The 25,447-nt window shown below is 37.8% G+C and overlaps 1 protein-coding gene across 1 annotated transcript; it reads left to right on the top strand.

Annotated features, from left to right (window-relative positions):
- Positions 1–1,720: 1,720 nt before the first annotated feature.
- Positions 1,721–23,460, top strand: TMEM156 (transmembrane protein 156). The gene is made up of 8 exons (XM_050895543.1): positions 1,721–1,820; positions 5,091–5,372; positions 6,883–7,134; positions 9,215–9,322; positions 11,770–11,877; positions 15,115–15,117; positions 17,244–17,348; positions 23,318–23,460. Exons 1-8 carry the CDS (start codon positions 1,721–1,723, stop codon positions 23,458–23,460), a joined length of 1,101 nt encoding a protein of 366 aa, XP_050751500.1.
- Positions 23,461–25,447: the final 1,987 nt, after the last annotated feature.

Genomic DNA, 25,447 nt, shown 5'->3' with positions numbered 1-25,447 from the left:
CTGCAGAGTTCTTGGAAATCATCTTCTGTAGAATCTGAAACTCAACATATTCCACAGGCTATTATTATATCAGGCTGAATTTGGATGTGATCTTGTAGGGCAATTTCTATTCTGACCTTGCGCACTACCAACAACGATGAAAGTCTGAATGTATCAGAAAGGGATAGATACACATATTACTTGACAAAGTCCTCCTGTTATTTTCCAGTATTTTCTCCATTCCTTCTGGGCAGAAAGGATGGGTGAACACCATGCAACTTTGAAAAGAGGAAAATATAAATAACTGATATGGAAGATACTTAAAGGGCAATGCAGCCTCTCACAAAGTAGAGGTAATTTGCTAACAGAGGACAAATATAAATTGCACAGTGGGTGTATTTTACTTTTTAAATTCATACCTATGATTTTTTGTATCCTTATTACTTCTGTTGTCCCATACTGTCAAAAAAGTCAGTTCGTTTTGCTTTGGTTTCATTGCTTTCATTGCAAAAGTGCTACATTTAAAATATCATATTAACAAATTTATATTCACTACAGCTCCATTAAGAGTCTTTCTATAGAATGAATACTGTATTTGCTTCCATGTGGCTTACTCATCTTCTGAGATAACTAGATGACAAGAAGGGCATTTCAGGTTTGTAGGACATTTCTTATTTTAACTTCAACAGCATTCCTTCATTTTGGTAGTACTCAATATTTAATGGGTTGTGGGAAAAATACTATATCAGAAGAGAGCTTTCTGAATTAATTAAATCCTTCCTACTGTATATACTCTGAGTCAAATTGTTTTTTTTTTACCTACGCATTATTCAGAGTACTTTTATTTGGAACTTTTCAGAAATGTTCTTTGCAGTCTCATCTGTAAGAAGAATTTATGGAATATCATGGTGGTTGTCAGAATGAAAGACTTCACTTTTTCAACTGGAAAGTTTAGCTGAAGAATTGTGACTACAATGTATAGGAATAGTAATGGCTCTATCCAGTCTTCTTGTGGTGTAAAGGATAGTAACATACACACTGAAGACTCTGTACAGATTGGCAACGCATCTGTTGTCTTTTAAGAATACAGCAGCAATGATAATACGAACATCTCACACTCAGTTCATTGTACTTAGTACATCAGATATTTGCCAGATCAGAAACTTTGTTGTAATGATCAAATTAACAGTCTATTAAAGTCTTAAAGATTCTGTATTACATAAAATGATCTTCCCCCTGACCCCAATGCGTATGTATGTAAATAAAACAATAAAATCTCCATATCTGACTTGTGGTTCTGCCTCATTTTTATAATGAGGGCCTGACTCATTTTTTAAAAATCTTCTTGGCCAAATGAGAACAAAATTCCTTCACAAAGATGATTTATTTACTGTTTAGAAGGTATATGAAAGTGGCCATTAGGGGGTGATGTTCCTAAAACAAAACTGCTTCAAATGAATAAAATAGTTTCTATGCATGATTTTTCTCTTATTTTCGTCGTGGTACATGAGTTTTATCTTCATGTTATATGAAGATATATTCATTTGAATCATCCTCATCTATGCCAATGAAAGAACAGAACTTGGCTCTCTACAACTTAACGTAATGAGAAGTAAAAAGAAAAGTCATATTAGAAAAAGGAAATGAATAGACGTTATTTTGCATAAAGTCTGCACTAAGTTAAAAGCTAAACCAGGAAGGAAGTCACCACCACTATGCTAGATGGGAGTGCTTCAGTGACATGTGTTTGCTTTTGAGAAAATCAGAACTCTTCAGATTAGTACTTGGAATAATTACCATGTTTATTTTATGTTTACCTGAATTTTTCAAAATCCATGAAGGTGAGTGATCAGCTTTTAAAATAGCCTTTTATTTATTCTAAAGTCTGATTGCAATTGAAAAGTTGGCACATGCTTTCCTAAAAGCGATGGTTAGGATGCAGTACTCATATGGACTTTGCAAAGCGTATAGATTTTTTTCATTAGATTTTTAACCAACAGAGTTAATTATATGTGGTCATTTGAAAGGAGTTTGTCATTCATTTACATACATTGCAAAATTTTTGGTAACTGTTTCCATGCAACTGTACTTTTACTATCTTCATCATGAAGAGAGTAGTTAAAATACGTATGTTCTTTTATAGCAGGTACTGATGTCTTAAAAAATAACTTTTTCTGAGTTTCTATACTTAAATGTCTATAAAACTTCATACAATTACTATCTGGTATGAGATACTGTCTGTGAAAGAGATATGGAGTGGTAATCTGACAAAAAGTAGAGCGGAATAGGTGTAACTGAGTGAAGCAAATATTTTAACATAAATCCCAAATACATCTTGGTGATCCTAAAGGTCAATACTGGATTTAGGATGAATGCAAAATATATGTGTGGAAGTTATGCATTCAGTGCTTTCTTAAAAATCCATAAATAAATTAATATTAAAATAGTTCTGTCACATCCATTCCTAAGTAAGCTTTTGAATAGATAAATGTTATAATAAAAAGCGTCTCTTTGACAAATGGTGTGTATTCCCAGGCATCATGAAATAAATTATTTATGAAGCATAATTTTCTGAAAAAAAAATTAATATCAAAATATATCCAGATTAGGTTACTTATATTTACATTTCTGTTTTCATTAACCACAAAGAATAAACATGACAGTAACTAGAATATAATTTATAGGTTTTTATAGGTTATAAATGATCAAACTTGGTAAGCTGTCATAAGTTTCGAATATCATAAAATTGATGAGTCAGTTTAAGATGTTGGAATAATTAATGTTTTACCTCCATACAGAAGTAATCAAAGTATTTGCTAGCAGAGACTATGCAAATAAACAATGACATGACTATTACCAGAAAAAAACATTGACCTTACTGTCAAACATCAGAGTGAATAATTTCATTTTAATGGAATTGGATTTTCTATGGAAAAACACCCTGTAAATAGAGGCTTAATAAAGGAATTTTGTAATCACAGAACTTCCTAACATTAAGCATACGGGTTACAGATCTTTGAATATACAGCAGTTTCCTAGAGATACTTTGCATGGTTTCAACTCAGTGATCCTCTTATTTCACAAAACCCTTTCCACATTTCTAGTGATGTTTACATTTGGGAGAGTGCTTCCCAGTCCTGCAGTAAGGAGCAAGCCTCTTGTGGGTACAGCTCTCTGTCTGCCATGTAATCCACTGGGAAAGTCTAGTCTTTTTGCAGCCCTACTTACAGTGTTCAACAATATGTATCCCTCCCTAGAAAGTCCACAGTCCTGTGAGCTGGAAGAAAATAAAGTTTACTGATGCTAGATCGTAATTTGAATGGCTTTCTCAGTAGAGATCTTTCAAGAGGATGGTAAGCACTCTCCCTAACAAGACAGCATTTAAACTTTTTCCACTCAGATAACATGCCTTTTACATATCTACAACGTGGCTCACAGGAAGCTCTGGAGCCTGTTTAGCCGTGTGTGAAGTCCAAAATGGACTTCATAGTGCTGTACATAGACTGCTGGCACAGCACAGTCAGCGGATTCCCAAGTCCACGTACAAATTTCTTGGTGAAAGGGGTATGGTAGGGAATTACCATTAGTTGACCTTGAGAGCTGTAGCAGTGGTTTTAGACTGGTTGCCCAGATGCACACACACCTTGCCATGAGAGCAGAATAAGCATTCAATTTCTGCTCCTGGCTCATCTCCACAGAGAAGCTCTGAACAAAACACCTCCTTCAGCTGGAAGAATTTGACCTCAAGAGCTTGCTCCACTCCAGGTTGCGTGGGTCAGATTGTAAGCATTTTGAGGAAAATGTTTTGACTTGCCTCAGGGAAAGATCAAGCCCTAAATTTTGTCTTGACATTTTTCCTTTTTGTATTAAAATTAATTATTTTCTTACCTGCATAGGATGTGTATTTTACATTTCAATTTATTATGTTTTATAAGGAGTTTATGACTTTCTGATGTAATGTTAGTAAAGTGAAGATAACTGACTTTGGCGTTAGATTTTGGCTTTTATTTTTGTATCCTGTCTGAAATCCTTCACTGAACCGTTTCTGAGGTCAGCCTGCTGCTATGTGAGCACAGGTGGCCTGTTGAAGCTGTCAGATTGCAGCTGAGCACTGGAGCAATTAAAGGCTATGTTTTTCTCTCTATACATAAGGATTTATGAACATATTACTCCAATTACTCATAATGGGAGTTAGATGCAAAATTTCCTCTTCATAGAGATGCAAGAGTACTACTAGAATTGGAAGCTCAGCTACAAAACTATAGGTTAGTACTGTGTCAACTCCAGGAAGTGGTTATTTGTATTCGTAAATACATATTTCATGTTGGGCTCCCAGAAGCTTTTTATTCTTAATTTTTTTTTAATATTGAAAAAACAGTTCAAAGTTAACTCAAGTAAAAATGCACGATTTGTACAATAAAGCCCTGCTTCAATGTGGAAGACAGCTAAAATAACACTCATTAATAATTAATTCTATGTGTTTTTTGCTACTTGCCAGAACTGCATTAATGTACTCTAGCTGCAGTAGTTTAATACTGAAATTTGACTACGAATACCAAAACCAATGGTCATAATTAAGATTTGTGTTTGTTGACTGAATATAAGAGAACATGAAGGGTGTGGTCTGAGGATTCGGCAGCGTTTCTGTGTATTTTCACTGTGTGGTTTCAGTGTCATTGGAAAGGAAGTTTTCGTTCTGATTATAGCTATTTTACAACATAATTGCACTGGTGCGTTGCAACTGCACAGTTCCAGGGCTAAGTTCCCTCTCCAAACATGAGTGCTTTCATCTTCTTTTCAAGTACAATCAAATCGGAGCAGCTTTGAAACAGGAATGTGACTAGATACCACCACAAATTCAAGTTACTATTACAAGAGATTTCATACAATTCAGCAATAAAATCCAGCATCTAGGTTGTGGGAAGACTCTGTGCTTGCTTTCTCTCACTTGTTGGTGCATTCAATGTGCTGCCATAACCCTCAAGAAAGACAGTGCGTTTCATCGTAAGATGGTTAAAGGATCTGTTACATGATGCTTCCATGCACGTATTTGTCCGTATGTCCTGTATGACTGTCTTGCTAATATAGTACTCTTTTTTTTTTTTTTACAGCTAACACTGTAATTGTGTCATGCATGGATACCTGTTCATCAAACACCACCACTTTTCCACTTTGTACTTTTAACAATTCTTGCAAAAGATCAGTGCAACAAAGAAGAGAAAACCAGACTGTTTTGCTGAAGGCCATTGTAAATCATGCCAGTTTCCAAAATATTCCATGTATTTGCCAGTCCTCCAGGAAGGAACAACAGTCCCATACTAAACACACAGAGTGTGAATCCAAGAGAGATGTGAATGTTGACCACCAGGGATCAGGGTCAGTAGCTAAAAAAAGTAAGTAGGGGAAGAGAAATACTTAATTTTCAAGTCGTTAATTACAACATAAAAGACGTGTTTTTATTTGGTAGTTAAAAGAAAATTATAATATGCTGCTGGTTCTCTATGGTCTTCGCAAGTCTATGAACAATGTTTTTTTTAGCTTGTCTTTGCATGGCTAGAAAATGCAGGTTTTATGGCAGATTCTCAGTGGTGTTCATTCCTGGCTGTCAGTGAAACATGTCGGCAGCAAAATGCTGATTTCTTTTCTTTGAGGATTTTGTATAAAATCGTGGGGGGGGGTGTGTGTCATTATCTTCAGGGCGCTTTGTATTGGTCTGGAAGGAGGGTGCCACCTGGAATATTTCTGTTGCAAATTTGACCTCTGCCATCTGGCTTTTATGAATGCTCTTATATCCCCATCTTTGTTCTTTTAATCTTGCTAAATTTTCTAAAATATTTAATTTATTTTTAAGGAGCTGTAGTTTCTGATCAGTTTTTACACTGAATTTGCTTTTAAATGTCAGTTTGTAGATTGCTGATACTATATGAAGATAGGTTGTGAGCAAGTATCTGAACTAATTCAAAGATGGTAACTATTCAGATGGCAGCTATACAAGAAATAACCATTTTTGTGCTTGTAGTCTATGATATCCACAACTATGTAGTATCAGAAATGGCCTTGCATGTTTCATAGAAGGCAGCACCGCATAAGGACTGGCACAGCAATACAAAGAAGAGTTCAGCAACATCCACATCTTTTCAGAGCAGTAGCAACGTATTCCTTCTGTGCCATATACACTTGCAAAGTATCTGGAAACTTTTGGGGAAGAGGATGTCTCTGAATTTTGCTTTCCTAACATTGTCAGCAACATGGGCAACAGGCCAAGTCCTGAATATAAGAAATGCAGTTCTTTTCCAACTGCATCATTTTCTTATTACAAAATAGCTGTCTTAACAAGTGTGGAAAATAACAAAACAAAAAATATGTGGACAAACTCTGTTCTCAGTTATACCTGTACAACTCTAACACTTCTGACAATGTCTTACCTACCTATGTTTCTTGTTAACATTGTGCAAGTCTCACAGCTTGTGTGGTTGGAAGTAAAACAAGGACCTTCTGCAACTGATAGCAGATAGACTAGAGGTACACTTCAAATCTCTATCATTATATGGCTTTTACTTAGGGTTTTTTTTTTTCATAGCCTGATTTTTGTCTGTTACCTTTGACAACAGACGACAAAACAACAAAAAACTGAAAAGCTCTGAAGCTGGTAGTAAAGCAAAAAAGGGGCTATAATTTGCAGGGGAAATATATTTTGTATAGATAATCAATACTCCTCAGATCTGTTCAGAGTAACTTTACATGGTATCCTTTTGTCCATTTTATCATAGTCAATAATGTAAAAGCCTACTGTATGTTTTTGCAAATGAGACAGAGAACTTACTTTATTGTTCTTCCTGAGAGTTGTCGCTTTGTCTACCACATGTTATATAACAGTTTTGTTTTAATTTTTATTTCCAAAAGCAAAAGGCTCACTTGAAGTGAAAACAGAAGATGTTATTTATTTTTATAAATATTTTAATTTCACTACGGTTTCTGAGAAAGAAGAAGTAGAGCATAATACTTACTACCTGCTGGAAATCCACATCAACAATTCTATAGTCAGAGGAAGAAATGCAGCTGAAGAATACCTAAATCATTCCTGTCTAGTGGCAATGATGGAAGACCAAAATGACTGTATAAATATTTCACTGCAACTGAAGTCTTACGTGGAATGTAAGTTACAAAGGAAAGTCAGAATGGAAATCAAACCAGAAACAATATCAATCTTGCAAAAAATCTCCAGTAGGTAGTTCTCTGCTTTCAGCAACCATTTGAAAGTATTTAAGTATTTCACAAGAAGAGAATATAATTTTCATCATCCCTTAGTAAAAGACCATCTTTAGTAGGCAACTGACAGTTTTTATAGTGATTTAAAGCAGGTTTAGCTGTGGCTTTTTTTCCCTAGAAGCAACAGAGTAAAGTAAGTGTCTGTACATCTTTTTGCTTAGCGGTGACAGACTCACAAATTGCATGTATGACAAAACCTGGAATTACTTTTTTCCTCTCCCCTCCCTGTTAATGGCATAACCCTGTTGTCTTGGAGGTAAATTAAAAAATTCCTGTTAACTTCAGTGGCATAAGAACCAGGAGACAGGTTTGACTTTTCTTAATGTCATACTGCAATATCCTACTACACAGCCTTACTACGGTACACTTAGAAGAGAAATCTTCAGCTGAACTAGGCTTAGTTTTCCCAGAGGACAGCCTGTCAGCTTTTTAAATTTCTCTTTGTGCTGTGTTTTTTGGCTGATTGCCTCACCATGGTCAGGGCTTCCAGCCTGTCTATATGCAATGCTTGCCATCTGGGAATTGCTGAATTATTACATTCATTTAGTTTTGTACGGCAAATGCATTTTATGCTGTACCTTTGCTGGAAAAAAATATGTGTTTTGGAGTTAGCTAAACCTATGTTAAATAAGTCCAGGTAAAATCCTAGAGAAGAGAGGGCAGCTTAGGTTTGTTTTAAACAAGTGAGTCTAGCTATGAGAGGAGTATAGTTTGTAACTTGCCCTGCTAACTTGTGTCAAAACTATGAGGTAACCACCCTTTGCTAATGGTGATTTACCTGGGAAGTATTTATCTCAAATTAACAATAAAAATTAACAACGCATCTTTTTTCTATTTACTTCAAAACAAAGCTAAAAAGGTGCTCAGGGCTTTTACTAAGCGAGGGTTATATATAAGTCATTACAAGTCACTACAAGATCGGGTAGAGTACGCTGTTTGAAAGGAGCCTAAATGACTTTATAAAAGATATTTTTAGTTCTGAATTAGGAGGGATGAGCTGTGCTTACCTCAAAGAGCCATGGGGCTATTGGCAGTTACCTCATGACTTCTCAATGGAGAAGATACACAAGGGAAGTTGATGTAGGTCTAATTATACTATTCTAAGTCAAGGAAAGGAAAACAGTGGTTTGGCTATAGTCTGTAATTTGATTTTATATGAGTCATAGTAACGTAGCTGTTTTTTAAAATAGTTATTTGACAATGCTAAGGTATGCATTAACATGCAGCTGCCAAAGAAGTTTGAAAGGTCTTTCAAACAACCAGGGAGGAAAGTTCCCCACATCCTTTCTCTGTGGTATATAGTCCTGGCTTGTACTAGTTACTGAACTAATTCCCTGCGGAATGTGGGTGCATTTCTGCAGCAGCTGTTGTCCGAAAGAGCAGCCTACCTCCTACACCCAGTCCCACGCTGATTCTCCCCCAAGGCAGCTTTAATTAAAAGAACTCCCTAGAGGGGTCCTGTTGGTGGCATTTCCTCACTTTTTGATAAGAAAATTTTTGTATGTAGAATCTTACCTTCTCCCATATATGAAGATGGGCCAGGAGTTTGAGAATGCCAGTGTTGGACAGTGGACCAATTCCTTCTGTGCTCCATCCAAACAAAGAGGGGATATATATTACCCTTGTTCTACCTTAAATATAAATGTTGATCTTTGAAGCATTTTCTTCCTGGCTGAGTTGCGTGTAACAGTTTATACAAATAGGAAAAGTTTTCATTCACTTAGCTACGTATAACTATTTCAGACATGAGGAGATAGATACAAGTGAAAATGAAGCTAAATTCTAGATAGGAAACAATTTCAAACAACAAAGAAGGCTGAAACAAAAAGGCATAATGTTCTCTTTTGTTTTAAATTTTTATCTGTGGGGATAGGCATGGTCCAAAAACTTACCGAGATCGAATGTTCTGCTCTTGTCTGCCAGTGATTTCCTGCTTCATTTTATCTCTTCTACATTTTATGGACAGATCCAATGTGTATGACGAAGATCATTTGGCTCACTATGATTCCAGTAGTTTTTGTGTTTACTATTTCAATCGTCATCTACAAAATAGTCCAAGAAAATGAACAAAACTGTAAGTAACAAAAAGTTAATCTGCATGAATTTAGATTTCTATGCAATGAAAAATGTATGAATTTACAATAACAAAGCTGTTGATTATTAATGTGGTTCAGACTCCAATATTTTAATTGTAATATGGTAAAAGCTTCTTATAGAGGGACTGAAATACTCAGATGATTGATACTATCACCTCTCATCTCTCACCTCTGAATTGTGGATGCAAATCCAGGCTTGTTGATGGTGAATGAAATATGGGTTTTTTGACAGATGCTTGGTGGCCTATGATCCTTAGTGATATGAACTTCTGGTTTTAGACTGATTCCAGTAGATAAAATAATTACAGTTTAACCTTGTTGAAGGTCTGAAGCAGAAGTGCCAATGACCAATATAAGCAGATTGAATAAGATAGCCCTTCCCCTTGTAGTCCAGAGCTGCCGAATGGAGACCTTGGTCACAGGGGTAATAAAAAAATGATAAGCCATATCCATTCCCCTGATCATCCTTACTGTATCCACAGGGAGTTTTGTAACGAAAGAGCAATAGGAATCTAGCTTTAATCATAACTGAACAGAAGGAAGAAGAGTGCCCACACACGAAATATTTCTGTGAGTTTTTTGCATAACGTAAATATTTTATACATATATTTTTAATGAATAAGCAAAATAGTTGCTGAAAATGGCAAATCTGTGCCCCCTCCCATATGATTAAAGAAACTCCTTACCAGATTATCTTGGTTAAAATACATGACCTTTTACTAATTGCTAGAACCAAATTCTGAGACCTATTTTATCTCTATAAAAATCCCACAAAGTGTAAATTAGGTCTTTATAAGTGGGCTATTAAATCCTCTAATTTAAAGGACTTTTATTTGTAATGTGAAAGCTACCTATAAATGTCATGAGTATGATTTTCTATGCTTTGAGTCATAACATCCCATTTTTAATGCAGAACTATGAGTAGTGATGATTAATGATTTACTGCCTTTATTCTTAAACATCAGTTTTCTATTAAATGCAGGTTTTTCAGAATTGTCATGGACACAAGCAGGGAGGAAAAGATGCCTTTTTGAGGCTTCTAATTACTGATTTGCTTCTAGAATACATTTTCTGTTAATAGAGGAATAGTTGTTTTATTAGTTAAGTTTATAATATATAACATTATAAACAACATCAATATGTTACTGATAAGAAGACAAGCCCATAAAAGGGTGTTGTTGTGCAATTTAAGGGTTATATTCCTTATGTGCATATGTTACGATGCTACCTTTAATTGCAAGTCTACATACTGCTTTTTTCAGTGGTGCCCAAAGAACACAGCAGAATATTACTATGTGCCTAAAACACTTGCTAAGAATTTTTCCAGTCATAATTCAGTTAGTATTTTTTCTCTTAATTTCTGAGCACCACTGAAAGCTGTTAAGGAATATGGAATTATTCATTTCCTCTTGAGACCTTGCAAGACATTCTGCTAGGCAGACTCTGAGACTCTCTGAAACCTTAATTAAGTTATTTCCATGAGTGCATAAAATAAAATATCCAAATAAACTTGGTGGAGGTTACAACTGATCCATGACAAAGGAGCTAAATTAGAAATTAGTTCTTTTGCCTTTTCCCTTCCACTCTTGTCTTACAACCACTTCCAGAGCTTCCTTTGACATTAACTGTTACAGTGCATGCTTAGGCCTTCAGCACATTAGATGTCCACTGGCTATTCAAAAAAAATCATGACCTCAATAGTGCTAACTTAATGACTTTCTTAAAGCTGAAGTTTTCTAGTGTTCTCAAAAGAAAAAGATAAAAATCAATTCTGTTATGTAGAATTGGAGTGAGCGTGTCATCAGAAGGTGGCTGAGCCCTGAACTGCTGTCATTGTAGAACAGGGCTAACCATAACAGCTGCACAATCACCTGCAATAACCCCACCAAGAGCACAGTATTAAGAGAGCAGCAGAAGGATGGAAAGACCGAGGAGTTTATGAACTGGGTGCTGAGGAACAGTCAGAGGTGTTCAACCCAGCTCTATCTTTCTCTCTCTGAGTGGTGTAGAGCTTGCTCTCAAACTGTGCTTCCAAAGATGAACACCCCAGACTTGCAAAGAATCTGTCAGCTTCCTAGGATGCCAGTACACTCCATCCTTGCTATTCCACTGTCAGCAGTGTGAGTCCGAACCTGTATTGGAACATGTACTTTTTTGATAACCTTCCAAAATTTGTTCAATGTACACAGGATAGAAAAGGGAAGGAATAATTTGAAAGGGGCAAACCTGAATGGATTTTCCAGAAGATTTCATTCAGGAAAATATAAAACATCTGGCCCTTGGTTTTCCTCTTCACCTTATTTCAAAACCTTCCTGTTTTTTCATGGAATGTGTTCAACAGTTTAAGAATAAGGGTTTACCAGCTTTCCTTCTAATCAGTGCTGTATGTAATTCTATAGCTGAGGATAACACATTTTGTTTAAAACAGATTGTAAACACAGAGTAGCAACATCAGTTTCTACTATTCTAAGAAGAAAGGGTTGCAGACATGCAAGAAGAACCGTATCTGCTGCTAAAATTCATCCTTTTCCTGGTAAGTAATATAGAAGTAAAATAAAAATCTAACAAATCTTGAGGCATGAGGAGGTCAAGAAAGACCTTTTAAGTCTTTCCTGTCAAGGGGTGCGTCAGGTTTGTTTCAGAATTACCTTGATCCTACACAAATTTGATCTGGCTTATGTTATGGAAACATTTTTATATCATAAAAAAATAATTCTGACAATAATACTATAAGAAGACTTACGTATATCATGTGGGAATGCTTCTCCCAGTCTTCCAAATGTGTTGCATTAATTACTTTGGTTTTTTTACGTCCTTTTAATTTTTGGTCATGTTGTGTGCCACATTTGAGGTTTGGCAGCTGAGTTCTTTGTGTGTGTATGAAAAGTATAGAGACATGTACACATGTGTATGTATGCTCTATGCGTTTATGACTTGGGATAAAATCTGCTACCAAAGGGTGGAATGGATGGCTGTAGCAGGACTCAGAGAATGGCTCTGCTGGCACTTTGCAGCCTATTTCTAGGGAAAAATTCCCACAAAGTACAATTTTCTAGTTTCAGATAGGAATTAAAATGTGGTCTTCTGAGAGTGTAGTATGTTTAGCACAGATAATTTAAATGGCATAGCTAAACTCAAAGTTTTGGTTCCAGAAATTATGATTTGGTAACAAATCTCTGTGTGAGGGGAAATTAGCAGCTGTAGCTCTGAGTGTTACTGATATTGCTCAAAGAGTCATATGCTTTAATAAATTCCATGAGTTCTGGTTTCACAAAGGGAGCTCTATCTTTAAAAAGATTAACTTGAACATATAGAATAATAGTTCTGAATGGCAAACCAATGTCCCTCCGAAACAAGAACAACTACAAAGCCAGCAAATGAAAAAATGGTTTTAAATTTGGCTAGGCCTGGGTACTTCACTGTTTGTCTTGTTAGTTCTTCAGGAGTAAGAGGAGACTCAATAATTTCTCTCTAGAACTCAGTAACTCATGGCATTTCAATTTTACCTAGAAAAGAGTGAATAGCTCCTTGTCTGTCTGAACTCTCCTGCGAGTACAATTTATGCTCCTCGCTTTTAAAGCGCTGGCTACGTCTAAGATATATTTATGATCTCATTATTTTCATCCCGTAGGAAAGGAATTATCTTTCTGACATCTTTTGTCTTGAGTAGCTTCACTAATACCATACCTGTTTTATCAGCATGTTCACAATGGCATTTTTAATGTTGTATATCCAAAGGCATTTTTGATGATGGAGGTTTATGGATATTCAAATCTAGTTTTACTAGATTTTACTGAAGAGAATAGGAATCCCTTATTGGTCTGTCATTCTTACTTCTATGTTCCTGCCACTTCAATCTATCCATTTAACCCAGAAAGATGCTTAGTTGTATGAACTGCTATAATGGGTTTTATTTTAATATGAAAGTCCTTGATTTCACACATCATAATTCCAGTCAATTCAGTCAATTTCCCGATTTCTACCAATATAATTTAAAGTGGAATCAAGACCATATGAAAAGAGTTTACTCTTTCCACAGTTGCTAAGTTTAAGATTTGCTACTGTGATAATGGATTATAAATAGCTATAGATGACTTCTTTGACAGCCCTTGATAATGTTTCAACTATCATAAGCGCATAGCCTGGAATCTTGAAACAAAACATTGAGATCCACAGAAGACAATACAACCACCCTGGAAACACTGTAATGAGACTAAATAACTATATATCTGAGAGGATGTGACCATATATCATATAGATGAAAAGATGTATAGGTACTACTAAAAGGTTATTCACAGTTCAGAAAGGATAAGGGAAGAACAAGAAGGAAACCTATACTTTGAGAATGAGAATGATTTCCTAGGTAGGCTCAGGGAATTACTGTCTTAATATCACTGTGGTCCTACAAAAAGATAATTTACAGCATGGATGCCAGTTCTGTGAAACTGTTAGTGGCTCTATGTCCATGAATCATTACCATTAAGTCCAGTGGCCACAGGAAAGGAGGAAAAATGTACAGTATGTTCTCTAGGGTAGGATTAAAGTTACAGCCTTCCAAATTCATGGTACTACAAAGGATTAAGCACATATAGTGAGGATAGGGGAGCTTTAAAGCATTCTGGTCATAAATGTTGACTAAATGTTGTCTGTGCTGTTAAGCCAAAAAAGTATGCACTAGAGCATGGGCTGTACAGAGCGTGTTTTCTAGACTTTGGATCTGGCCCTGCCATTACGTTTATGTAAAACAGTCCCTTGAATGGTATCAATTGACAAAACACAGTTGCCCTTAAATGCAGCCACAAGAGAAGGGAAAGAGTACAGGGTGCTTTTTCTTCAGTGCAAGAAGTAAGTATTCTTTAAGTGGCTGATCTGTATTTCCAGACACAGAGCATTTTTGTATCAAATAGGACTTGATAGTAGCAGCACATGGAAAATAATCCATAGAAGAAAAGTCAATTCCTTGCTTTGTGTTCATGACAGAAAATTTTAGGGAGATTCCCACGTAAGAGACTTTTATTGCAAGAATTTCTTTGAGGAGCTTTCTCAAATTTAAGAGGCAGTAGAAGAGGTTTTGGAACAACTTAATAAATTAATAATAGCAATTAGAAGGACTAGACTAGACAGTATTCCCTACAGTTTTTTAAAAGAACTCAGATAGAAACTGCTAAACTGTCACGCACAGCTTACTGCTTAAAATCAGCCTCAGTTCCAGAGAAAGGGAAGGCAGCTGTACTTACCCTGCTGTTATACCTTTTCCTTATCCCACTTTCCCTAAACCACTTTAGTACCTTTTCCACTACTAGTAACTGATTAAGTATAGCTATTCTCATATAGCTGTATCCTAAAAAAAAAAAAGCCTGGGGACATGGCATAGAATTACTTGTTGGGAGCAGGCCAGTGTGTGTGAACTGTACACTACATTTTTAAAAAAAAAAAAGAAGTTGCACAGGAAACAGACTGCATAAATCAGGGCGTTTAATACCTAGACTGAATCTGCCTAGCAGGGTCTTTCCATACTGGAAGTTTCATTAATATAATTATAGGGGTTATACTTAAGTATGAATTTATATTACTAGAAAACTACCATTATAAATTCCCATTTAGACCTTCTTTTCCTAGCATAAGAATGACATTCCTTGTTTTTTTTTTCCTATTTTGAAAGCAGCATAAGGTCTATTGGAAAAAAAGGCCTGCTCCCATTCCTAAGCTAGAATGGGACCGTGCAGACAGGGAATCATATTGTTAGTATCATCATGTTATTACTCTACAGTCGGTGTGGGCAACCTTAGTTCAAACATCATGCTTTGTTCTACATTGCTCAAATGGTATACTTCTCCCATTTTTAGTGATACTCCATTGGCTCACGGAGTCATAGTTTGGTTCATTACATTTTAGGATACAAATACAGGATTCCTTGACTCACTTGTCTGGCTCACAGTAATGCAAAGTTAATTCTGATGGGTGGTAATTGTTTAACTCATCCTGAAAGAAGGACATTGCAGGATCATGGTGACAACCAGGACTCAGAGAATAAAACCTCAGGGTTTCTGGCCTGCAGTTGTTTTCTGGACTGTTTAGACTTTGTGACATTCATAGCATTTGATATAAGTGGGCTTGACAGCTGTAATTTGCACATAAGAAACAACAAGACAAATTTCCGCTCAGTCATTTGAATTCCTGTATTGTTTTCTGTGCTATCCTATTAAAATAATAGTTCCTCTCCTACAAGATTAGAGGAAATAGGCAAAATTCTTCCATCTCTCTGATGTGTTGCTACAGCTTCAGTTTAGTTGACAGGTGGAAAGAGAAGCAAATGCTGGCTCAGTAGTGTCAGAGCTGGCATCCCAGTGAATTCAGACTCGCTCCTCCTTGTATTCTGCAATACATTTTCTTTTTAGCAAAGAGGACAGGCAAGATAGATACATCTTCTACAGCAGCAAATAGATGCAAAGCCAAGAAAGGAGAAATTGGTTTAATCTTGGCCAAGTCAAGCATCCCCCATTTGATTCTGATCCTTCTCAGTCCCTGACATAGATGAATAGTTGTCTTTTCCTCTGCAACTTAGATGAATAATGCTGGGAAAAGCAAAGCTTGTCATAGTATTCAATCTTTAACACAGACTTACATGTTTCTGAGATGCAACATTTCCAGAGAAAAATGTGAAGCCTTATTACCACTTTGGGGCTTTTTTTATTTTTCAGATGGGAGGATAAAAATCTATAGGATGCAGGTAATTTTAGGGAGCTTTTTATGGCCCCTGTGTGCTTTCCATAGAGCACTGATGCACAAGGAGCCTTTTCTCTGCTCCGTTTGCATGCATGCAGAACAGTGTTACACACAGGCTCTGAAGGGAATATCAGCCTACATTCCCATTCTCTCCAGGTTCATCCTGAGGGTGAAACAAAATCCACTGCTATTTTTAAAATTACCCCAGTTTTATTTTCACTTTGCTTTTCGTATTCAGTTGCTTAATTACCAAGATCCAAACCCTACTTTTAAATTGCATTTGTAAAGAGAGAAGCCCAAATGATACAGTCAGTGGAGAAGGGATGTAGCTAAATATGTGGCACAGTTCATCCTCTTGTTATGAACTCAGTAGAAACCCATTTGTAGGTTTACTGAAGTGATGGATGGTCAGGGACAGGACGGACCTGGAGTTAAAATATTATTTGTGTTCTACAGTAGTTCTTTGAAAAATGCATTGGATCAACAACTCTGAGTTCATTTGCCTGACAATGCTATTTCTGCATTCCTTTATCTGTATCCCAGTAAGATATCATATAATGATCTGTGTTGCCAGTGTGCTAAAGGCATCACCACACCTTTCCCTGCTTCTGAGGTGCCTGCTGTCATCTTTGTTAACAACTGGATGATACCCGGTAGCTCTCCCTGTGTGTATGACAAGTTCGCTGAGGCCACATCATGCGTTCCTGAGTGGCAATCTGGGCTGCCCATATGTGAAAATGAACCAGAAAGTTCACACTCTAAATGTCAGTTGTTTCTGCTTAACTGGCCAACTGTAAGGTTTTGTATTTTGGGAGATTCTTATATAACCCCAGATTTGCATGCTTTTGTATTTTCACTACTAGTGAAATTTCCAAGAGCAATTTAGTTGCCTACCTTCAAGCTGCTTCCCAGGGAAACTTAGGATCAGCATGTTGTAGTCCCACTAGTATCAAGAGGAAGTTAAATACAAAACATGGTTAGTACTTTCAGGAGTTCCTGATGTGTATCTGCATCTCTAGGCACTGAAATCCCCCTGAAAAAATGGCTGTCCACCTCTGCCTTGTGTTCAGATAGGTCTCAGTTATTTTCAAACTTGCAAATTCAGTGCTTAACACTCTGCAGATGTATTTGCTGTTTAATAATATGGATAAAAATTATTTTAACTTTCAATAGTGAAAACCAGCAAACAACAGATTCCACTTGCTGCACAGACCACAAAGATACTGCCCATTATTCCTGAACAAGAGCATTGTCATGTGGGTGCATCAGCTGTAGAAGGTAAGTAAATATCTTGCAACTCCAATTATTCTGTTTTGCCTCATATTTTTAGAATTAATAGTACGCAATATCTGCTCAAAATAAATTACTGCTTCTTCTAGCCAAGTATATGAGATGACAAACTGGAAAATGTGTTTTGTGAGTGCTAGGTGGCAGGGAAACAAAATCAATTTTTCTTCTGCTACCAAGAGTCATCTACAAACTAATGTGTTAGCCATTTAAACCCTGTGTGTCCCTGAAGGCCCCCGTGCAAATTCTGACACTCTTTTTGTGGTGTAGAGTATTGTGTCCTGGACTTCAGCATTATGCTGACATTTGTTTCTGACAAGGGCAGAAGAAAGAAGCAATTTGCAAATGATCTCTGAAGAAAATCACGTTTGAAATAAATAGTCTGCTGATCAAGTTCCCCAAACAAAAGAAAACGATTGCTCTGTCGTTATTACACCAGTCAGAAGGAGTGACAAGAAGTTGGTTTCAGCTTGGAATTAAAACTCGTCTCCCACTTCTAACTTTCTCCAGCCCTTGTACTCCAGTAATTGTTTCAGGAAGTCCAGATGTAAGGAAACAAGTCTGAAAAGAAATGTGCAATAAGAGATACCTCTTCCTGGCAATACTTGTAATGCCTAGAAAAAGAACAGACGCTACTTGAATAAGTAATACAGCCTAATATATCAATTGCATAGACAAGGTTATGGCTACTTGCACAGATTATATTACTGTTTATGGTGAATTTTTTAGGTTAAAAGCTCAAGAAGGTCCTTCTTTACATCTGTTTAAATTGGATGGAGTTTTATTGGAAACTCAATATCATGTCATGCTATCTTTTTAATGTGTTAAAAAACCTGATGTACTGAAGAGTGGTTTGACTTTGTGCTTCATGTGGAACCATAAACAATGAAGTTGTATGTTGAGAGCAGAGCTAAAGAAGAAATTTTGAACAGCACTGCTGACCAAAGATGAGGTACTGCCATAATAAATTAATATTTGAGCTAGATTATTGTTTGGCTTTTGAGAGAGACTAGCTGGGTTACAGGACAGCGTATTATAATAATTAACAATACTGACCACTTTTTAAGTGATTCTCATCCATAGATCTTACGAAGACTTACAAAGATGAAAAGTTGTCATTATTACTATTCTAAAATGAAGGTATCAGGAGGCAGAAAAAGATAACATGACTTGGGAAGTCCGTGACATAGATGAGAGCCATTCTCAGATCATCTGAGTTCAGCTGCCTGCCATTTGGACGTCATGAGCTTCTGCTGAGTGAGCAGGCCCTTTCCCAGAGGTCCCATCAGCCTTTCTGTAGGGCAGCTTCTTCCTTTTTCGAGGGACTCCTCCCAACCACTTCAGTACTAGACCATTTCTTTTTCTGATACCTGTCAGCTGTCTCTCAGGTAACCCTTTATCTTCCCATATCCCTGTCTGCCATGTATCTGCCCACCTTAATTGTTTCCTATGAGAACATTTACTCTTGGGTTAAAAATAAGACATTTCTAAGGTTGTAATAGGATGTGTTGCTAAGGGGGTGCTCACTAGTATTCAGTGCCTTCATTTATACAGTATTATGACTGATTAGTAGCATGCTTTTTGTCCTTCCAGGATGTTGGGTTCACCAAAACTCATCTTTTAGAAGCACGGAAAAAAAGTCATGGCCCATTCCCATGCAAATTTAACTTTTGTGTTCCTAAAGGTGGCAGTAACTGTTGGGATTGACCTGCTAGCACTCCTTTTGCTTTCATTATTTTAAGTGTTATGTATTAAAGGGTAGAAAGAAGAGATGGAACAACTTTGCAGATCGTTGGTTGCTCTGTGAGACAATATATGAGATCCAGGACACTTTGGGATGAAGTTATCCCTTTCCTTAATCTCTGGGTCAGTGACTGAAAGAAAAAGATTAGGTATCTTGAGAAACCCCAAATACCTTGGTCCAGTGCTGCGCTGTATAGAAGCAGGCTTGCTTTCCAGCTCGTAAAGCCGTCTTCCTGTCAGAAGGACTGCTGGCAGTGAGGCGAAAGCTGGATGTGATACCTGGGACTAAAGCTGAATACATGAAATTGTAATGTTACATGACATTGTGTGGAAAGATTATTAAAGGATGTGGCTGGAGAGGCAGAAACTTAGATCTAGATCTTACCTTTCATCATGATATGTTTTGAATAACATTTCTCAAAGGAATACTGTCTCAAAGCTAAATACTCTGTGAGAACAATAAAAGCACTTTCTGTTTTAGTTTTGCTTCACTTCCTGCAAAGAAACGCTTCCCCCTTCATCTGATAAGGTCAGATTCAACTCATTACTACTTGTGTTCATGGGTGGCTCAGTGGCTAACGACACTGCAGTTACAGGAAAGCTTGCTAGCGAGAAGTCCTTTTGGTTACTTAGGCCATGGAAGGAGATTGTGGTTTACTTTTCTCATGAGTGCTAGGGCTGTCTCTATGAAGTCTCTAGAAAGCTACTAAAGAATAGTTTGCTGAACAGGGAGGAGCTGGCTGCATTAGAGGTGCTGCACGTGAACAGCTGAGTACTGAGACTGAAAACCGCCAAGATGATTAAATTCCCAGAATTGACAAAGACAGTTATAGACTACATCAACTTGATAAAACCTGTTTTTTCCCAAGAAGGAGGTGGGGTGGAGATAAGAAGTGTGTACCATGAGCTTCTCGGTCAAAAAGCATCATCTTTGTACCACACAACCAGCTGCTCCCCTGAAGCACATGCATTTCAGACCACCAATACAAGAGCCTCAAACAAGGAAGGGTTCTAGCCTGAGCTAGAAATCTGAGAGAGCTCCACTGGGGATAGTGCTAACATCTGCCCTTCTCTGCTTCAAATCTGGCTTCAGTCCCATTGGTAAGAGTTACCTCAATGCCTGCCCTGGATCAAAGAGGCAAGGTGGGGACAGGCAAACCACTTGTGAGTTACGCTTTTCCTCATTTCCAGCTAGCTGAAGCTGTACTCAGAGAAAGCATTAACCACAGCACAGAGTGTCTATTTGATTTCTGGGTAAGGAGGCTAGCTACACAATAGGTGTGGTAGGTATAACAGCAGCTGTAAGGAGGAGGAAATGGAAAAGCAAGGGTCACTCTTATCACCATCATTATTGCTACTGAGCTGGAGAACCTGCTGATGGCCTCAGCAATGGCCCTGAACTGAACACATTGAAAGCTGAAAGGCTCGACAACATTGTTTTTAGCCACAGGAATTTAGTAACTTAAAAATCCAGATTGGACAGGAGAGCAAAGTATAAGACATATTATTTGCTCGTTGCTCCAGTCTGCAACAGGGAAGTATTTGTCTTGCTAATGTGTGTGATCATGTGTGTGTAATCACGTGTGTGATCATATGTTTATCAATATACTTATATCCTATGCATCTATCTGTGTGTGTATTTGTGTGTGTGTGCACAGAGATGCATGCATGTGCTCCATTACTGTTCTTTGGTTACTATCACACTGACAGCTAATTCAGCTAATAAAAAATGCACCAACTTCTGCACTTGTACCTTTGCCAAAGGAGAATCTTTTCAGCATAGGTCACTTAATGTCTCTGCGTATTTTCATGGTAACTATTATTATTACATTTGAATGCTGAAATTAAGAATCCTCCTTTGTTCCTGCCATCTTTCATTAAACCACCATATTAGCGACTGTCCTGGAAAAAATGAATGAGCCAAGTCTCTCAAGTGCTTTAAGACAGTCCTCTCTTTGCATATGACAGCTGTAGATGTATTTCCATAGTGCTGTCAAAAGGTGACATTAATTACTGTAAATTTCAAGGCTGTTGTTAATTTAGATAGGAAGCATGAACATTTTATTCAGGGCAAGTATTTGCATTTGGAGGCAATGCTGTTCAGGGGACAGCGTGCCAGAGTAAGGCTCTGGAGACCCAACTTTTTCTATCTCTGCCAATGACACCTCGTTACTAATTTGCACCGTGGTAAGAACTGTTTATCCTCAGCTAAAACAGAGGTCGTGTAATGCTTTTAACTTACGAAGCACTACTTGCATCAACTGGTACTTTTCACTTTAAGAGCACTACTTGCATCAACTATTATTTTTAGCTGCTCTAAAATGCTGTGGGATGTATATCTGGGTCTGCTTTTTTTTTTTTTTTTTAAAGTGCCAGCAGTGAATACCCTCTTCTGTGACAGATGAAGAGACAGAAACAAGAAGCTGGACTGATAGCAAGAAATCTGGGAGAGCAGATCAGAAGGCTAAATACTGAACTTATGTATCGAAGTGAGGCTACTAGCTCCCTTTACTTAAAAAAATGCAGCATGTGAAACCATAAGAGGACTAACATTTCTGAATGCACTTGATTCAATGACCGTTCCCTAAAACAGTGGGGGCAAAGAATAATTGGAGTAAGAATTAAAAGTAGGCAAGTAAGTCAAATCACCATGCCCATTAAAACACCCCTATATATGATGAACACCCTATTTGAAGGTGTTGGAGCATTCAGCAAGATGATTTTGCTGATGGTTAGCCCTGAAATCGTTGTTACGTAGGGAAGGTTTTGGCTAAACTTGCCCTTGGAGGCTTCAGAAAGCCTGTCCCAAGCAGTGACTTCTCTCTGTGTCTGTGTCCTGCCCTTGTGGCAGTCCGTCTTTCCCCAGTGGCGGGGCCACCTGAGTCTGGGCAGACTGGCTGTGCAGGTCTCACTGGCCTCTTCCACATCAAAGGTACTCTTCAATCTTACAGTGATCAGGGCAGAATAAAAATCCCATGCATATAACATGAAAAGTAATTGTGAGCCCTCTCCTGCGGTGCTTCTGTCCTCTGCCTGTTTAAGGGGAAGCACCATTGTATTCTCTGAATCAAAAGAAGCATTAATGGATTTCATGAATGACTAGGGACAGAACAGTGTTCTCTCTTATTTGGGGAAATTAGAGACAGATACAGACCTGACAGTTCCTGGATGAAGGGCTGCCATTTTATGAGGAAAGGAAGGAGGAAAACTCAGTGTCTTAAAGCCAACTGTTGTGGACTTTTTTTTTTTTTTTTGGTAGAAAGTGTCCAGTGTCATGCTCTGAGCTGTTGTTAGATCAGATTCACACAAATTGGTCACTATTACCCTGAACACTTTATTTACTGCATCAATCTCTTTGACAGTCAATGCCACAAGGACAAGATGAAACAATCTTAGTATCCTGCCTCCCATTAATTCTCTTAATAAAACTGGTGGACATGTCAAAGGCTGCATAAAAGCTAATGAAAAGTTCCACATCAGCAGTTGCCAACGATTTTTACAATACTGCCTTTCGCCATCAGCACTTCCATCACTCTTTTTAAAGAGCTTTGAGATCCTTGAACACATAAGGTGCTTCACGTCTCTGTTTCTTTCTGAGTGACAGTGTAGCTGTATATTTAGATAAGACAAGTTCATCTCCCAGTGAATATAGAATTTAAGGCACAATCTTATCTTCAGGTGAAATGGATTATAAAACCGGAACATAAGGTAGATGCCAGGTAACTGACAGGGATGACACACAGGGGAAGCATGTTTATGGCTAAAAAGGTGAAAACCTCTTTCACAGAAATTGTAAAATAAAAGAAGTTGATGGGTCCCTTCCCTCTCTTACAATCTAAAAGCACATAGACATGAAACCTCCCATGTGGGGTGGTTGGCACAAGAGATCAGTAAGTAACTAAGTGTATGAGAGGCTGATTCTTCTCTAGCTACATTCAGAGTATCATCACTGCTGTTGTTTTCTAAGGATACCCTCCCCTAGCAATTTAGAAATTTAATTGTGCACATTCCAGTCCAATACCAGGAAAATTCAATGCAGGTCCACCTAGGGTATTACCTGAGCTTTGGCTCAGGCCCCTGCTGCCTTCCTGAAGAGGTCTTTAAATGCCATAATTGCAGAACTTAGTAGCACAAACAGAAAGGGCAGCTAAAAATACTCTTTGCCTGCTTTTCCTTATGTGATTGTGGCTTTACAAAAATGTTTTCATATTTAAAAGAATCCCTCTCTCGTCTGTCTTCGAGCAAGACACCCACACAAACAACAGAAGATACAGATTATGCAGGGAAAACAGTGAAACAAAACATTCTAGCAAAGGCACATACCAAGCGTACTCAGGAGCGAGAGAAAGATTACAGTTAAGCTGTTTTATAAATCATGCATGTATTTGTAAAGAACAGTAGGTGTGTTTTTAAATTGCTGGGATCCTTCCCATTATCCTTTTGACACTTTTTCTGAAAAGCATCAGTACAGTGCTCAGAAGTGATAGTACTGTGGTTAAAGTCATCATGAAATTGGGTGTGATGCTGCTGAAGGCAGAAGTTCCTACTAGTACTGACATACTGGGTTTGCCATTTGGCCATTTTTGTAAGACATCATTTTTTATGCTGTCATGAATTCCTGCAGATAACTATGAAAAAAGATTTATGCCCACATGCAGCTTTAAATTGTTTTCAGGACTGTATGCAGTCACTCAATTATATATTTATTTTTTAAGTATAATGAAAGATAATTCCTCCTCTGTTTCTGCTTCCATAATAGATTCAGGTCTTAATCATACATTAAAATGAAAACTCCTCTCAGTACGAAAGAGCTTACAGAATCAGATTGCTGAGCACATTCCAGGGTACTTGGCACAATTATTGGGCTCTGGATAAAATGCATGCCAGGATGTGTTTCTCTCCAAAACAGACACTTAGAGGTTTTTGAAGGGAAGCACTCCTTCTTGCTTGCAGAACTGGACTGTCATGGGCACTGTGCAGGCTGTTTAAACCCACTGTTCCATTAGCCGGCATCAATTTTTGATGCGTTGTATCCTGCCTACACTTGTCATTTTCTAGCTCACTTCAGCAACTGCTGCCTCCAGTATGATTTCACAGACAAGGAACACTTTTTATCCCAGTTCTTATGATGTAAAGGAAAAGGGAGGCAGATGTTGTTATTGGGCCTGCAGCTACATGAACTACCAGAATGGGTGACAAGCTACATTTGCTTTTTCACTCAGTGTGAGAGTAAAAAGTACAGAAATCCTGCACTTCCCCCCGCCCCCCCCACCCCGGCATTGTATAGTTCCCTAAAAACTAAGATGAGCTTGATTGGGATCTGGGCATTTTCATATTTCAAGGTTCCTCATCACATGCTACTCTGGGACCTGCAGTCCAAGTTTCAAGAGTCTCATTGATGATTACTGAGGAGTATTTTTCACTTGGGAATGTGGAAAAAGCTACTTTTGTTTCATTATTTCCAAATTTGTCCTACTGTATATGAGTATAGTACAGGAAATGCAGCTGGGCACAGGTCTGCAAATTCTTCCGTCCAGCTGGTGGTTCGGATTGGTCTATTTTTGTTTTTTCCCCATTAGGATAATTTAGCTTATTTTGGCTCAGCTGCAGTAAGACCTTGTTAATACCCGAGATTTACTTCTGAACACTCTGCTGCAGGTGGAGTAGTTCATGAAGAGATGCCCAGGAGCTGACACAGAGCAGGAGATGCTGGAGCGGAGGCCGGTATCACACAAAACTCTTCTCCCCTCATCTAGCTGCCAGAAGGGAAGAAGAGAGTGAAGCCTGCTCAGTTATCGGAAGGAAAGAGATCAATCACCACCTACCTTTAAAAGACAGCTCCAGACGGAACTCTCTGTAGATGGAGACACTCTGCAGAAAGCCTGTTTGAGGCACTTGAGGGACATCCGTACTGGAGCACTTCGCCAGGTGGATGTGGTGAACGCTCTCTAGGGCAGCTTTTGGCTCTGCCCGCTCTTACATTGCCAAGCTTCCCTGAAAGTGAATCAGGTCTAGTGCCTCTCACTCAGGTTCCTGTATCATACTCTCGTGGGGTGGGTACCTAAACCACCATTCCGCTGGCAGGTATCATGCTTAGGTCTTTTGCTCCAGTCATCTGATGTGTATTGTCTATTTTGTCTGCCTCCTAGTTACAATGTTGTTTTCTTTTGTAATAAAGGGAATTCATTACTGTGAAAGTCAAAAGAATGACGTTTAAGATAAATTAGGAAAGACCTAATTAACCTCCTCTTTTTTCTGATACTGTTTTCTTTAGTTTCAGATGTTGCCATATGAAATATCATTACTGTTGGACGAAAGAAGACACATCATACACCACAGAAGAAAGC

This window comes from Gymnogyps californianus, chromosome 4 (assembly GCF_018139145.2).
Source record: "Gymnogyps californianus isolate 813 chromosome 4, ASM1813914v2, whole genome shotgun sequence".
Taxonomy (NCBI): domain Eukaryota; kingdom Metazoa; phylum Chordata; class Aves; order Accipitriformes; family Cathartidae; genus Gymnogyps; species Gymnogyps californianus.
The sequence above is the reverse complement of the archived record's forward strand: the minus strand, read 5'-3'. Positions and strand labels throughout refer to the sequence as shown.

Coding starts and splice junctions, on each gene's coding strand:
- TMEM156 (XM_050895543.1), top strand. CDS start 1,721: ATGTGTTTGCTTTTGAGAAAATCAGAACTCTTCAGATTAGTACTTGGA. Junction 1,821..5,090: donor ATTTTTCAAAATCCATGAAG/GTGAGTGATCAG, acceptor TTTTTTTTACAG/CTAACACTGTAATTGTGTCA. Junction 7,135..9,214: donor ACTGAAGTCTTACGTGGAAT/GTAAGTTACAAA, acceptor TTTTATGGACAG/ATCCAATGTGTATGACGAAG.